This window comes from Lagopus leucura, unplaced genomic scaffold, assembly GCF_019238085.1.
Source record: "Lagopus leucura isolate 7727_CA_CO unplaced genomic scaffold, USGS_WTPT01 Super-Scaffold_741, whole genome shotgun sequence".
NCBI lineage: Eukaryota > Metazoa > Chordata > Aves > Galliformes > Phasianidae > Lagopus > Lagopus leucura.
In genome coordinates this window covers 5,810,970-5,827,890 of record NW_024962256.1, presented here as the reverse complement: position 1 = coordinate 5,827,890, position 16,921 = coordinate 5,810,970, and the positions used below count along the sequence as shown (strand labels likewise).

The following is a 16,921-nucleotide window of genomic DNA, read 5'->3' as shown; positions in this document are numbered from 1 at the left end:
TTACTTAGGAATTGAGTTTCCTTCCATGAAAAGACAGTGAACTGAGGCATGGTGGGTTTTTTTGTGCTTTAAACTCAACTTCTGCACCCTCAATACAGTGAATTTATAGTCTTCTCTGCATTTAATCTTTTCTTAGAATGACTGTGGCGTAAAGCTACAGGACCTCTTAGGACAGCTGTGTTTTTTTGTTTTCAGACATAAATAGTGTAGCCTTCAGACTGTGTAAGAAATGTTTCCTCTTGATCCCAGAAGACTCTAAATTTCTCATTAAAATTACTGAACTCTGTACAGAAATAAATAAGGTCCGGAATAATTTTGGGCTTGTTCTGCTGTCATACTGTCAGATCCAAATGCTCACTGATGTAGGCAGGGAATTGACACAGCATTCACAAAGGCATCCAGATGGGGTCTCAACAAGAGCAGAGCACGGAGGCAGCCGCCTCCCTCTCCCTGCTGGCCCCCCCTCTTTTGATGCAGCTTAGGATAATGTTGACCTTTCGAGCAGTATGCTACTGGCTCACGTCCATCTTTTTATCCACCAGGATCCTCAAGTCCTTCCCCACAAGTCTGTTGTCACTGAATTGTTGTCCCATTCTGTAGTCATCTCAGTGATTGCCCCAACCCTAGTTCAACACCTTGCCCTTGGCATTTAATTAAGCCCTCATTAAGCCCTTGTAGGCCTGCTTGCCGGCTTTTCGAATGTGATGGAGAGTGGCTTGGCAGCCACATCAGCCAGTTCTTGGAATAAACTTGTTAATATATATTGGTTGGTGATGTTTACCAAACCCACTACAAGAGTTCAACTTCGAGATATTTTATAATCGTCTATCCTGATTTCCTGCAGCTCCTCAGTAAGCAGCAGTTCAGGCTTCCTGTATGAGGGCCTTAAGAAGTGCGTAAATTTTCTGTGGATTAGGTACTTTGTGTGAGCTGCTGGTATATGCTGGCACTGGGAATTCAAAAAGCATTGAAAAGCATACATTCTGATTCTTAAATGCAGGGGAAAGTTTTGTTTGTGTGTGTGTGTGTACACATCTATAAGGTTTCTACTTTGTCAAGGCAGAAGGGAAGACACCTGGATTCTCAAAGAAAGCTATCTGTAATCTCCAAATCCCAAGGACCATTTGAAGATGGAATTCCATTGGGATTTGTCATTCTAAGTCTTTCGTGTTTTCTAATTATGCTAATGGCAAGTGTACAAATGAGAATTATTCCAAGAGTCTTTTCCAATTTAGTGTCCCTTTCTTTAAAATGATTGGCTTTTATGTTTGTTGTCTTTCATGATTTGTATTTCCTATGTCTGCAAAATGAAGTTACTGCTGTTCACTCATAACCTGAGTTTTCACTTCTCTCTCAAGTAGTTTTCTCACGCAGAGATGAGTATTTCTGTCCTAGCAGATAACTATAAGATGGAGAAATGTACACTGAAGGAATTCTGTAGCCATGATAATTATCCATTATGTTTTCACTTGTGAAATACAAAATACAATCAGTGCGACCAGATCTGAATAGGACAAAGGACAGCCTGTGCCACAAACCTAGTTTTAGGGCAACAGACTACAATAGTTTGAAAATATATGCATTTTTTAACATATATTTGCATATATGCATAGCAAATAATGTTTAAGAGAAAGCAGAAAGCTCTTGGTTCTGAAAAGCAGCAAGTGATACTATGATACTGCAAGTATCAGATCTTTATAGAATCAATTATCACTGAAACATTGGGTTGACTATTTAAAAAAGAGAAAGAATGGGAGGAAAAATCAATTCTCTGTTTTCATCTAGGCACTTAAAATCCAAGGATAAATTTTCCAAAGCAGCAGAGCTCCCAGTGGCTCCTCCTGCTGTCTTTGCCTAAACCAGTCACTGTGCTGTGGTACCTATAGGAATCTGGGTGCATTTGAATGTTCTGTTTTCTTTGTGGCTGCAGAGCAATTTTAAGAACCTGTCTTTGAACCAATAAGTTGCCTGAGCTAAAGGTGCTGCCTGACCTCCCTCTGCTGTGTTTATTCATGAGTTGCACGCTGCACTGCGGTACTCTCGTTGTTCCTGAAGACTAATGGCAGAGCATTGGTCTGTGATGATGGCATAGTGATTTTCAGACTGGTCTTTCATGAGTCTTCCTTAAGTGTCAAGGCTGAAGGTCTATCAAAACTGTACAAACTGTATTTTTGGTGCAGTCAAAATGACATCCTCTAGCCTCACTCCCTGTCAACCCAGCTTCTCCTTATGTGCTTCTGAGTAACAATACTGAGGCTCATTTCTCATGTTGCTCATCTTTTCTGGCATTCTCTGCCTTAATTAGGTCTCAGTCATCTATTTGTGACATCCTAATTTGATGCCATAAAACTGGAGAAAGTGCTAGCTAGTGAAAAAGGAGGAGGATTAGAGAAGAGCTTGCTTAGTGAGGCACTAAGTGGCTGGTGTTATCATGAATCTGTTAACACAATGAACTGATTAGTTTAAACAGTGAAATTTCACGAGGCTCTTAATTTCCAACTGCTGTTTTGTGTTGCCTGGATGGAGTCACACAATACTTTCTTCGTGCAGGCTGCATAGTGCTTAACTTGCAATCATAGCTTTCCTATTGTTACTAATTATAATAAATATCTTGGAAAATACAGAAATGTTGATGCTAATTCACAGCTTCTGTTTTTCTAGCTGAATGATGTTGTACTTTATTAGGAAATAAAGCAGGGCTTTATTTCCCAATGAGCCATATTGTCTTTACAAAGCTATTTCATGGAATCCAACTTTTCAAATTTATCTCTGGAGCCTGGAAATATGCCTTTAGTGGTAAAAACAGTTTTTAAATGTTCTTTCTGCCACCAAGAAGAGTAGATCGTTACACCCACCTAGTCTATGCCACTGCTTCAAAAGCAAATAGAGTAACATGCTTGGTGGAGGTGGCCAACTGTGAAAGCTGCATGGAGGCCCAACACTTGAATAGCGTGGACTTCTGAAATCAGCTTCATCACTGATCCAGTTCCACCGTGGAGCTGTGCCCTTGATTCCTTCAGCAGACATCTCAAGGCTCTGAAGTCCATTTTGATGGCCCCTGAAAAACCACTTCCAACCCAAGTTGTTCTATGATTCTGAGACATTTAGTCTCTGTGTCTCTCCAGCTGTATAATGAGGATTCTTCTTGCACGTATTTATTTGTCCAGTTTGTTTATACTGATCTGTTCTGTATCTGAAACTGTCTTATAAAGTGTGACTACAGCGCCTATGGCACCTACACAGTACTGAACTGAACTTCAGATGATTATAAAATTTATTAAAGCAGTAAATTAGAATTCCTCCGGTCAGACCCGATTCTTTATTTCTTTTTCTGAAAGATAAAATTTAACCCACTGTGAAAATAACATAGTATATTACTCTGTACTTAGGTTATGAAGTGTTTTCCTTTACTGCCTTTCAGTGCATAAAGGACAAAGGCAGCAGTGTACCTATTTTACGGGTAGGTAACGTGAGCTGCTAAGGATACAGAGCCTGCCCAGGATCATCTGACTGGTTGCACTGCAGCAGAGTTAAAGTAAAAGCACAGTGCTTGTATTTATCCAGAGAAAAAGCATTTTTAAAAATTTATGTGCGTACGTGGGAATAATTCACTGATCTCATTTAACACTGGAAGTGATGTAAAGTGACACAGCAAACGTTACTGAAAGAAAATGAGCCTAGCTCAGATCACTGTCTCTGGTTCAGAGGACTGGATGGAGCTACTCCCCTGACCAAAGAGGAGCCGTGGGATCAGAGTGGTCTCTGGCCTCCTCTTGCAGCAGCTCTGGAAGTGAACGTGAGCATTGCCTTGTAGTAGACCCAGCTGTAGTTTGCTTTGGCACTGACTCCAAATTCTCGTTAAATAGGGGTCAAGACTTCATAGACTGCCTGTGTAGATTTGATTAGCTCTAAATCTGAGGAATGCTCCTTTGTCACCTCTGTTGTTTCTAATATATATGGACTCTTAACCATTTCTCTTGTATATTTTTGAGCCTTTTTTCACAGGCTGTGATGAGATTAATACATGTGTTAGCTTCATTTTTGCCATAATGAAATTGCTCATTTTATATTACATGCATGCAGCCACATTTTGACAGATTGAAGATTTGTTATTGCCTACCTTACATAGCATTCTGATGCAAGAACCACATGAATCTAATCCCATGTGCATGGAATTAAATGCATCATTTTTTTCTATTCATATTTTTATCTCCCCAGCCCTTGCAAGAAGATGATCAAAGCAGGGCTGTGCATTTCAGATCCAAAGAAGTTAAGACCCTCCTAGAGCCAACTAGCATGGATCCTCTGTAATTTGGTCTTAACTTGGTGCGCTTCATTGTGATGCTAAAAATGTAATAGATGTTCTCCAATCTGAGCAGCCTGGTACTTTCAAGGACTGGTTGTTCATAGCAGGTGCTGCATCTCTGAAGATAGTGCTCCTAGTGGGCTTCTGGTGTGTATATTTGGTTGACTGGATCCAGAAAAGCTCAGTAGCTAAGTTTTTGGATAACTTTTGGGTTCTGCTTCAATTTCAGGTTATGCGTTCTGTCTGTTCCACTCAAATTGGATGAATTCCCTATAGCTACACCTCAGAGGTGGGGAATTTTCATGAAGATCTACCTCATGGCTTTCATTGCACCTTTTAGAAAGACTCAAGCTCCATTCTACTCTGATGATGACTTTAGGGCTTTACAAGTTATAATATTAAATAAAAAAAAGAAAGCGTATTGCTTTTTCTCACAGTGCATCGTGGCATGTGGGGCTGGGTTTTATCGTCTTCAATCTGCAGTAGTGATGAGCCTGCATGTTAAATGAGTATCGTTTAGTTCTGTGTATATTCAGTCTGCTGTACTGAGCCACAGTCCAGAACTCAGTATTTGTAAATTCTGAGATAAATTAACACTTGGTGGAATATAGTTGAGGTCAGCTATGGCTCTCATGCAGTAAGACATCTTTGGCTGCAACAGCAAAGCTGGTGTATCATGATAAGCATTATCCTCTATCCAGATGGAAAAGTTATATGTGCTCCAGTGCTTAAGGATTTGAAGCATTCTGAGGTTTGGGTGATGATGCATCTTCGTGAATGAGCAGCAGAGCACTGGCAGCAGCTCAGAGGTGTGTTTTTACTGGAGTGAGTTAAGTGTGGGAGTTGCCCTGTCATAGCGTGAGGTCCTGGTGCTCAAACAGATGCACAGAGTGAGTTTGGGGCACTCTGTATCTAGTTCTTTGCTTCTTCCAGGTGTATAGCTGCAACAGTCCTCAGAAAATCACTTTTAGGAACTTAATGCTAACAAGATTTCTGTGATGAAAAAAAGAGGGAGATCTTCTGTGATGGTTTTCCACATTTGCATTCTTTCTGCTTCCTTCATGTTTCATTGGTGAAGGCTGGATTTATACTGCAAGTGAGGAAAAAGATCTCAGACTAGAGGCAGGATGTGGTCTGTTGTAAAGTCCACTGTTAATTGCCCGTGGCAAATCAGTCAGCTGCCAAAATGATCTGTGTAAGAAGGCCTGAGATATTGCTTAGATCCGTTCTGATCAACCCTGTGAACTTCTTAAACTTTTCACCTACTTGCAGTGGCAAGTGGGCAGTAGTGGGCAAGGCAGATGGAATGGGACAAATGGAAAATACAGCAAATTTTGGAACTTTTAAAGTTAAGATTTCTAGTGAATTCATCACCATTTCTTTGCGTTGACTGCCTGGTACTTTTACTGCTCTTTCTCTGCATGCTTTTCCTCCTGTCCCTTTCTCCTTAGCGGTAGCAATGGGGCAGATGCTGCCTCCTATGTCTTCATCTTCCCAGACCTTGTACTAACGTAATCTCATCATTCCTTTCTTCCCTAGCAGCATGAACCCAGTCACATTTATCTCACCTCCCCTTCTCCCATTCTGTGTGTTCTTTAGATATGTATATACAGTGATGTGCTATCTTGATATATGGAGAAAAATACAATGTATGCAGTGTATTATATAACATCAGTATTGATCTATATGTATGTGTACATGTAGATTTACGCATTACAATATATACATGTAGGATGTCGTATGTTTCATTGTACACAATTCTTGGTATGGCTATTTTCTGAGATGAAATAACATGTTCCTCGTTTTTAACTGGCCTGTCAAACTCTGTAAGGAAAGCTTTGTAACGATAACAACAAAAAAAAAAAAGCTTCATGAAATTCTATTAGGATCAACTGTGCTTTGAACTGTTAAAAACTGTCATTTCTGTTGAATGTTTTCCTCGGGAGATATTTTGAATCTGTTAAAATAGTATCTAGTCAGAAAAAGTAGCAAGAATAGCATCTGCTATACTTGGAGGGTTTGAGAACGTGGATCTGAGTTCAGGCTCCGCAGGTCACTGCCTTTCTCTACTGATGCAGGCTGCAATGTGAAAAGTTCTTAATACAGACTGAACTAGAGAAGAGGAGAAGCAAATGGTTGTGTTAATAGTTTGCTGTTTTCCTTTAGCGGGACCAGCCCTGGAAAAATAAGCACCTAAATCTCCCCTTTCCCCCAGAATAGATGACTTTGTAATTAATATATTCTTTTTTTTCTTAGCTAGGAAATACCAGTGCATTTCTTATGCACATAACTCAGTTCTTGTCATCTCTGCAAATACTTTATGATGCAGACTTTGGATTTAAATGTCCTTAGCAACAAATTATTTTTTCCCTAAAACACAGTTATTTCTTTTTGGGCACATATGACACAAGGCTTAGAATTGCTGTATCTGTGCTACTGATGTGTGCCCAGTACGTAGAGAAGACTGAAAATTGCAGCAGGGAAGGAGGGAACTGCTTGTTTTCTGTGCCCACGTTGGATAAGACAAAAAGTGCTGGTCTTAAAATTGCAGCAAGAAAGGTTCAAATGAGACTTCTTACAAAATTTCCAAAGGCAAAGACAGGAAAATATTGGAATAGATTGTGTGAGCAGACTGTACATTGTTGGAATTATGTGACATGTTAGATAAACATGTGAGGAGGGACCAAGAACTAATTCATGTCTGGAGTGTTGCACCTTCCAGTGCTACCGATAAAAATAGGAAAATGATTTCAATAAAGATGCATCTTTCTTATGTGCTGTAATAGAAAGGGAAAAATGAATCAGTAAAGGAGAAGGACTGTTTTATGCCTCCAAATTTTACCCTGGTATTGATTTTTTGAACAAGCTTTACTCTGAGTTTCTAGCCGCAGATATAGCCTGGCCACCAATAGCATGGCCCACAACGTAGCTGATGAAGGAAGCTAAGTCCAGTCCAAGCTAGCAGTCTTCCATGTGATTCTGCCTTCTTTTGGGGATGCTCTGAAACAAACACAATGTATATGTGTAAGTTGAAGTGAGAGTTTGCTGGTAGACTGACCATGGAGACAATAGAATGTTCATTTATATTTTAATCTTTTATATTCACACACTTAACTGAAAAACCACAACGAGCAGACCAAAAAGTTGAGCAGAAAGAGTTGAAGGAATGTAGTTATCTTTTAACAGAAAATTGTACAGTAGGCAGAAGTGAGGATGAAAGAAATGAAAACAATTTTTTTTTTTTTGTATGTGAAGACTGAAAATCCAGAAAGCAAATAGAAAGAATGGCAAATCATAGAATTATAGAATGGCTTGGGTTGGAAGAGACCTCAAAGAGCATCCAATTCCAACCCACTGCAATGAGTAGGCTTGCAAAAGTTAGTTAAAGTATTTTTAGGCTTTTTCTCATTATAGTTTAAGGAATGTGTCCTATTGTATTTCAATTCCTTGAAAACTGAGCATTTTTGAGCTATTATAAAACTGATTGTGCTTAAAATTTATTTTGGATTAGAGAAATGTTGATTTTAAGTCAAAAAATGCAGTACTGGCAAAGTGTATCATATATTTTAGTAAGCTGCACAGTGGGGGAAAGGTTGGTTTTGGCGAGGGCTATGTATGTCTTATATCTTCTGGGATATAAAGCAAGGCATACTAAAATTGTCACTGGGAGAAGAGATGCCAAAGGTATTTCTGACAGGAGGCTGAGCCCCTGCTAGCAGGTTCATGGGTTAGTTAGGAGGTCAGGTTGTAGGCTGTTCAGCACAGGCCTCAGGAGGACTTTTTTCCTCTCTCCTCCCGTCACGCACACAGCTGCTCAGTTAGACAGCATGGTAAGTGCATGCCTACCTCCCTGCTACAGCCTGTGAAGTGGTGGCTATCCATTGTGGGCAGGATGAATCCCAGCCAAAGGCTTTTGGGGAGCAGCAGCAGCTTCTTTGTGTATTAACTTCGAGGGTTGACTGACTGAACCTGGGAGCTGGGGATGTGCTTGTTCTCCTGCTGGAAGAGTCTGTTAGGTGACGGGACCTCTCAGCTCGCTTCTCTGATGGATTCTCTCTCACAGGCAGGAATGGCAAGCCCCGAAAACCCCGAGCAGCTGATCATCGCCCTGGAACCCGAGGCAGCTTCTATCTACTGCCGGAAGCTCCGCCTTCACCAGATGATAGAGCTGAGCAGCAGAGCACCTGTCAATGGCTATAGCCCCAGTGACACCATCGGAACTGGATTTACACAAGGTGCTTATCATAGAATCATTAAAGTTGGAAAAGACCATTAAGATCATCTAGTGCAACCATCAACCCATCCCCACCTTGCCCACTAAACCCTGTTCCTCTGTGCCATGTTTCCAAGTTTCTTGAAAACCTCCAGGGATGGTGACTCCACCACCTCCCTGAGCATCCTGTCCCATAGCGTTTTCACTGCAGTATTTTTCTGCCTTTATTGAAATTAATACTTTATGCTGGATCATTTTATATTTAATCTGTTGAAAGCAATTAAGTGTTCAATTAGCTGCATTATTATTGGATCTCAATGAGACTTTCAGTCTGAAGTATTCTTCCAGAGTTTCAGCAGATGCTTTTTGAAGTCATCTTTGTGAAATACCATTATTTACTTTGAACACTTGGAAGAGCACATGGTAATGGAATACAGCAATGCATTTGTCTTCTCACAGAAGAGAAATTAGATACAGCAATTCTAACTTACTGACCTGTGATCTGCTGCTCATGTTGGTGCTTTAAGACTGACTTGCAGAGATGGGCCCACAGTGTAAGTCACTTGCCAAAAAATCCTTCGTCACCAAAGACTTAGGCAAGATTTAGTATCTTGTCTTAGACTGGAGGGCAAAAAAAAGAAAATAGTGGACTGCTGTGGTGTATTTGTTACATAACGATTTCCTCTCCGTGTGAATTGCAGTAGTTGCACTGATGTAAGTGTTACTGTATCAGTTTATCCCAGAGGAATTTTTCAAAAGAATTTGCATTTCGTCATCATATTTACTAGGTCAAAATGGTACAGGCACATGGAAAATTCAGCCTGTAAAGCTATTCCTGTACTTACCAGATTGCATTTTTTCTTAGTTGGAGTCATAAGTCATTTCCTTATTTTCTCCTAGCCACATCACTCCCAGCTAGCACTTGTCAGATGTGCTCAGCTTTAGGGAGGTCTGTGCAGGGCATAGTCCTTTCAAGGGCCCCTCACATTCTCCACCTTGGTCTCATCCTGCGCTGTTCCACTTCCATGCACTTTTCCATGAACTTGCTTTCGGGCTGCAGGGGGGGGGATTTGCTTCTAAGAAAATAAGTAATAATAATTAAAAAAAAAAAAAAAAAAAAAGTTCTGTGTTTGGCAAAGTTTTAAAGCTGGGCAGAATCTGGCAGATGTTGGATTTCTGCAAGTGGAAACCATTCTCTTTCTTAATTGTGTAAGGTAAAGGACATTGGGGATGAGAAAGGTTTATTGTCAAAATTAATGAAAATAAAGTTTGAGGGAATTAATTTGGGGTTAAAATTAAAGTTTCATAAAGGCATGGCAGGTACCCAAGACCAGCTGAGAACAGATTAAGGAGGAAAACCATTTAGCTATGAACAGATGCACTCCATGGGCTGTCTTATTGCAGTGAAGTCAGAACAAAAAAAGTTACTGTTTGTTGTAGAGCCAGGTAAAGACTGGCTCTTCCATTTACTTTTAGTCCACAGAAACAAAGTGAAAGGACTCCCATTGACTTCTGTGGACTCTAGGTCCATTGCTTGGACCTCTTGCTTGTTCTGTCTTTGAATGCTGTGTGATTTGAGCTGTTGGTGTATGAGGCTGACAACTTGTCTGCATCATAGGGTCTTTATGGAGCAGGTATGGCTGAAAGCAAAGCCTCTCATCTCCTGATCATAGACACTATAGAAATGAGAAGGAAAATGCATTCAACAATTTTCCTACTTCGCATATTGCAGGATGTCTATCTTCTGTACTATTTTATATAGCACCTTTGAATGAAAATGAATGAAAGTAATACAGGAAATGACTTTTGATCATCCAGTTGTACAGACTGATTTAGAAGCTTAATAGCAAAGGCTCTCACTGCTCTACTTTCTCTTTACAGACTGTTTTTCATCTTTTGAATGTCTAAGTAGAAATTAAGTCTTGTAAGCTGAAGTATTGGTGTGAGATTGTGCTTAATTTTTAATTGCTGTAAATTTAAAATATGCTGTGCCAGTGTCCTCCATGTTTCTAATAGGTCAAGTCTTAGTCAAGACATAATTTAATTGCTTATCGTGGCAGCACTAGATTCTGCTTTACAGGCTGTCATAACAAACCAGGATTTTCAGAAGTAAAGGCTGAAATAGTTGCTAATCTCTTCAGTCATCTGTCTGAGTTATCAGAGGGTCAGATTTAGTGATCAGTTTGAGACTTGAGAAGTTACAAAGCTGTGAAGCAGTGCTTTTGGCTGCTTACATTGAGGCAGTATGACATCCTGAACGTCTCCATAGGCCTTGCCCCAGCACACGGCCCCAGAAGTTGCTTTTGAAAATCTTGTGTTCTCTGCCTGCCATCACAGCTCAGGTCTGCGGTGGACCAGGGCTGCCACCGTGTGGCAGAGTGTCTGCCTGAACGCGGCTGGCAGCTGGGACAGCTTCCAGCTTGTACTTGGAAGTCAGAATACAGTAACTGTGAAGGATTTGCCCATAGCTTTCACACTAAGTCGTTGTTTCTAATTCCAGTAGTATGAACAAAGAACAGAAAATCTGAAAAATGTGTTTTTTTTGCTCTTTCTAGAAGTAATGTTATAATGTTCCCCAAACCAGTGCAGTGGTTGTTCATTTGTTTTAAGAAGCAGTAAACGAGATCTGTCAGCATACTTGCACCTGTTTTCTGCACCACGTGTTATCAAATTCTTTATGCTTCGTAATGCTCAGTAATTTTCTCTGTCTCTGACTAGCTAAGGAACACGTCCGTCGCAATCGACAGAGTCGCACCTTTTTGGTGGAAAATGTTATAGGAGAAATCTGGTCCGAACTGGAAGAAGGTAGTGTCCTTTCTTGAATAAACTGGTTTTATAGTGCTGACGAACATATTGTTTCTCACAAATCTGCACTGTTCTCAGAATGATTATGAGTTGGAAAACAAAGAAATAAAAGTGCATATGCAGCTCTGAGTTGCTAAAGCTAAACTGCAGTTCTGTATAGCAATGTATGGTTTATTAAGGAGATGACAGAGTATAAGCCAAGTTTCAAAGTACAGCTAGACTATTTCTTCAGAATAGGCTTTGTGAATATACTGCAGTATTAATTTGGTAACCCCCTAAAGTGGACACCGCTAGCACGAGCAATTCCATTAATCCCTTTTCTTTCTGTGTTAAACCAATCTTTTTTGATACCTAAATTTTGTATTTACTGTAAATCACTATTAATAAAGATGAAGTTTTCAGAATAGAGATTTATAACTGTGTGGAAGTCGTTTTCTCTCATTGCAATATGTCACTGTGATAATATACATCACGTTTGCCTATTCCTTTGGCAAACCAGGTGACCGTTACATCGTTGTTGACAGTGGAGGAGGCACAGTGGATATGACTGTCCATCAGATCAGGCTCCCTGAAGGACATCTTAAGGAACTGTACAAAGCAACAGGTAGATGGCACTTCCAGTGCTTGCATTTATGCAGTACTCTGTCTGTGGAGAAAATACATGTCTTTACTGATCACTGTGTTTCACTAACAATTCTTCCTCGAATCAGAGCAGTATTCCAAATAATGTAGTCTATCTGCTGTCTGGACAAGGGTCACTGTCCTGGTCTGCCTTCTTTTAGTAAATTTGTGATCTTCCACTCCTTTAAGAGGTCTCTGACCAGCTATTCTGAGAAGTGCTGTGGAGGTACGAAAAGCCAAGTGTGTCACATCGAGATCCTTGTAAAATTTCCCTAGATCTTAGGGAAGGCTTGTATGTTCCAGTAATTCCGCAGCCAGTGTAACAGAGGTGGTCTGCCATCCTCTGACAGCAGCTCACAATGATAGATCCACAACAATAAGTGCAATAAAATGCAATTGCTTTAATGACACTCCCTTCCTGAACTCCATAATCCCCTCTTTGTCTTTGCTAAGCTGTTAACCCCGTAAGACAGCCTGTGCACTTACTTGAGTTGGTCTTCATCTGTATCGTTCACTGCTGAGTGTCTTCAGTCTTGATGGCTTTAAGACAACTTTCTGCTGTAGTTTTACAGAGTCTAGGACAATGTAGGTGTAAAAGTGAGGCAAAGGTAAGATCACATTCTGTATTAGACAGACTGTTTCCAGCGACAGTCCTTGTAGTGTCAATCTGATGTGTATTTGGTCTACTTGAAATCTAATGCGATTTTCAGAATATTAAAGTTGTGTTTTATTTTTAATACAGGTGGGCCATATGGTTCCCTAGGTGTGGACTATGAATTTGAAAAGCTCCTGTGTAAAATATTTGGAGAAGATTTTATTGAGCAATTTAAAATCAAGCGTCCTGCTGCCTGGGTAGATCTGATGATAGCATTTGAGTCCCGTAAACGGGCAGCAGCTCCAGACAGGACCAATCCACTAAACATCACTCTGCCTTTCTCCTTCATCGATTACTATAAGAAGTTTCGAGGTCACAGTGTAGAACATGCCTTGAGGAAAAGCAAGTGAGTAGATGATTGAACCCACATAGATACAGAATTGCCTAGTCTTTAAAAAGACAGGCAATTAAAATATCCTAATTACATGTAGTCTGAACGACAGTAATGCAAAAGAAGTGTCTGTTTTTCAGAATGCAGTGTTTCTCCAGGTATACTGAAACTAACAGAATAATGAGATAGGAAGTGTAAAGATAACATAGGATGTGCATGAATGAGAAGGAAATTCCTAAGCTATATGGATGTGCATAATGAAATCATATAATGCCTCTATTCAGTTAACAAATATTACAGCTCATTAAAAGTACTGTTCTTTTCTCTTTCTCCTGAGACTTCCCATGCTTGCTTGCTTGCTTGTTTTCAGTGGCTTTGGCCTGCTGCTGCTATAATCTAAATGCTGCCCTTCTGGGGTTGAATCAGTGCTGTTTCAGATGAGTGAACAGTGCACTGACTGCCAGCTGTTTCAGAGGGCAGATAAACATTGGTAATGCTGCAGGAGGCAATCAGGCAAAGAACACAGCAATTAAACAAGCAAAAATAGCAATTGTCCCTGGAAATTTTATATTGTTCCATTTGGTGTGGGGCTGAAGTTAGATGAAGTACTTTTTTCCAAGCAAACTGCATACAGATTCTATAAACTCATTATTTGTGTGTCATGTCTTATGAGTGCTTGACTGTACTCTGTACTCTCTTAATATCCTTTCTAAATGCTTTTATTTTTATTTTTCAGCGTGGACTTTGTGAAGTGGTCTTCCCAAGGAATGTTGAGGATGAGCCCAGATGCAATGAATGCACTCTTCAAACCTACAATTGACCAGATTGTTCAACACCTGAGTGAGTATCTGTGTGTAATTCCATTTTCTGACTAAGCTGAGACTGAAGACTGCTATTATGCCCTAAATGTGGGCAAGGAGTTTAGTTCTGAAACATTTGTCCTTTAAAAAGTGATTAGGAAGGTAATTTCAAGTAAGGGACATCGCCTTTAATGCATCTAACTACCTATTTCTAGAGCTAGTTTTTCAGTGTGATTCAGTCCTGTTGCTGCCTAAACTGTGTTTCCAGGGCTACAATCATTCCCTAAAGAGCACTGCTTTAGCCCAGATCCTACTTTTCTTTTTCTTATTTCAGACAAGAACAAAATAATGCCAGAATCATAACTAGTATCTGATTGTTGCTGAAATTAAGACCTGTATTTCATTTCTCATCAGTGGGAGGACTTAAAAAGTCCTATTTTTTGATGACTCTCTGAATCACTGAGATGTCAGGAACGCAATAAATAAATGATGGTTCCTGTTAAAAAATAAAATAAAATAAATTCCAGCCATAGGAATCTTAAGCAGTAATAGATTTATTTATCTGGCAATGAAAAGTGACACAGGTTTATTGGGAAATCTGTTATTTAAACTCTCTTTCATGAAAGATTGGATTTGTGTTGAGTATAATACATATGCTGAGTGAAGTATTGCTGTTCTACTCATTACAAAGTGCTAATCAAATTGTATTTGGAATAGAATATCCAGCTTAGCACACTTGCTGTGTGAGGACTTGTTAAGTGGAATTGAGAGACCACAACTTAGTGGGACAACTAGGACAGAATAGCTTCCGTGTGAGCAGGGAGGGAGAGGCCTCACATTAATTGTGACAGATACCTTAGTTGTGCTGCATCAGTTATTTGAACTGACTGTGGATGAGCCTACAACAGAACTGTCTGATTTTCCTCAACGTAGGAGATTTCTTGCAAAAAATCTGTCTCCCTTCGCTGGTACAACCCAAATAAAAATTCTGTTTAGAAACCATAAATGCTACCTCAGAAATGTCATCTGCTTTGAAGCAAGTTTTCATTCACAGTCATTGCTCCATTGAAACAGAACGTAGTAAGAAACCTCAGAAGTGGAACTGATGCATGTTGAGAGCAGCAGTGGGGGCGCAGATGTGAGTGTTTCAGATTTTATGCATGCGCATGGAACATGGATGCGTCAGGCATTTGGAGTTTCAAATGAATTGCTTTGCCACTGAATTTTTCCCTATTGAATGGGCTCTGTTTCTGTATAGGTGATGTGTTCGATAAGCCAGAAGTGACCAATGTCAAGTTTCTGTTCCTGGTGGGTGGCTTCGCTGAATCCCCTCTACTCCAGCAAGCTGTCCAGAGCGCTTTTGGTTCGAGATGTCGAGTCATCATTCCTCAGGATGTGGGGCTCACTATCCTCAAAGGAGCTGTTCTCTTTGGTCTAGACCCTGCTGTCATCAAAGTACGGCGTTCGCCTCTCACCTATGGTGTGGGTGTGCTGAATCGGTTTGTGGAAGGGAAGCATCCACCGGAGAAGCTGCTAATCAAAGATGGCACGCGTTGGTGCACTGATGTCTTTGACAAATTTATCTCTGCCGACCAATCTGTCGCCCTTGGAGAAACTGTGACACGCAGTTACACACCTGCCAAACCTTCTCAGTTAGTAATAGTGATCAATATCTATAGCTCAGAACAAGATAATGTCAGCTTCATCACTGAATCTGGAGTGAAAAAGTGTGGCACCCTTCGCCTGGATCTCACAGGAACTGATGCTTCCGTGCCAAACAGACGGGAGATCAAAACACTTATGCAGTTTGGGGACACTGAGATCAAAGCCATGGCCATTGATGTTGCCACCTCTAAAAGTGTCAAAGTTGGTATTGATTTCTTAAACTACTAACAGATCATTTGCCCCACCGTGGCCTGTTTGTGAGACTCATCGTCCAGTATTTCATTTTTTGACTTTCATGTGTCACGTAATCATCTTGAATTTCAGCAGGCTATATGAGAACAGCTAATAAGGTGGGGTATGTCATGCTTGTGCCCTTGAAGGACCAAAAGCTGGATTTTAAAAGACCCTTAAAAAGCTTGAGGAGGAAAAGTTCCAGAAGTAGTAAAAGTTATTTAGTTGTTCAAGCATGTGTAAAGATCTGCCTTTACTAAGTATTATTATTGCATCCTGAAGATTGGTTAAGAAATATAAAATCATAATCTCTTTGCCTTGCTCTTGTTCTTCTTCCTCTTCCTCCCAAGAAACATTTGCTAGTCCAGGTGGTTGGTGTAGGGGGGTGTCTGTATGGCTTGTCTTTCTGAAACAGCACCATCCTCTGAGCATGGAAACAAGTTACAGCTTTCTTTTGGTTTTTGGCCTGCACTTTCAAAAATGTAAGTGCTGAAAATCAGGAACGAGAAGAAGTAGGAAGTGAGTGGCTTCACTTCTGAGATCACACTGAAAAGAAAATCCTTAGAAATCCTTAAAAGTAGATTTAGGAAACATACATATTTTAGTAGCCTAATGTCGGTTGCCCAAGCTTGAGAAGAAGGCCTTTCTTGTCAAGCTCTTTGAACTAGCTATTGGATTAAGTAGCTAACATTGCCCTCGTACTTCAGAAATTTAATAAGAGCAAAGTTATTTCCCTTTTTAGGTCTTAGAAACTTATATTTATTAGTTTCCTTCCAGAATCACTGAACAGATGAAGTTGGAAGGGATCTCTGAAAATTAACTGGTCCAACCCCTAAGCCCTAATAAGCTCTAAGCTAGAACAGGATGCTCTGTCCTTTCAGACTGTGAATATCTTCAAAGCTGGAGATGCCTAAACTTGTTGGGGCAATCTATTCCAGCCTTTGACAATGCTCACTGTAAAAAGCAAAAAACAAAAAACAAAAACAAACAAACGAAAAACAGCAACAAAGAACCACATGTTTTTAAAAGCATTTTCTTGTATTTTAATTTGTGCCCATTGCCTCTTATCCCTTCGCTGAAAACTGCTGAGAAGTCTTGCTCCATTTTCTTTACTGTCTTCTGTCAGGCATTTATACGCATTCCTGATTGCTCCACAAGCATGCTCTTCTAGAGTCTGAAGTCCTAGATCTCTCAGCCTCTCCTCTTACAACTGATGCTCTGATCCCTTCATCTGATGCCTTGACAGACTCAACCCCCAAGTCCTTGTTGCTTGTACTGAGAAGCACAGAACTGG

The 16,921-nt window shown here is 40.2% G+C and overlaps 1 protein-coding gene across 1 annotated transcript in view; it reads left to right on the top strand.

Moving 5' to 3' along the window:
- Nucleotides 1–16,620, top strand: part of HSPA12A (heat shock protein family A (Hsp70) member 12A) — a 47,467-nt gene extending 30,847 nt beyond the window's left edge. Inside the window, exons 7-12 of the mRNA XM_042863899.1 lie at nucleotides 8,370–8,541; nucleotides 11,238–11,324; nucleotides 11,824–11,928; nucleotides 12,688–12,946; nucleotides 13,668–13,771; nucleotides 14,990–16,620. Of these exons, the coding sequence (XP_042719833.1) occupies nucleotides 8,370–8,541; nucleotides 11,238–11,324; nucleotides 11,824–11,928; nucleotides 12,688–12,946; nucleotides 13,668–13,771; nucleotides 14,990–15,624 (1,362 nt within the window). The 3' untranslated portion in view covers nucleotides 15,625–16,620. The remainder of the gene's footprint in view (nucleotides 1–8,369; nucleotides 8,542–11,237; nucleotides 11,325–11,823; nucleotides 11,929–12,687; nucleotides 12,947–13,667; nucleotides 13,772–14,989) is intronic.
- The last annotated feature ends 301 nt before the right edge of the window (nucleotides 16,621–16,921 follow it).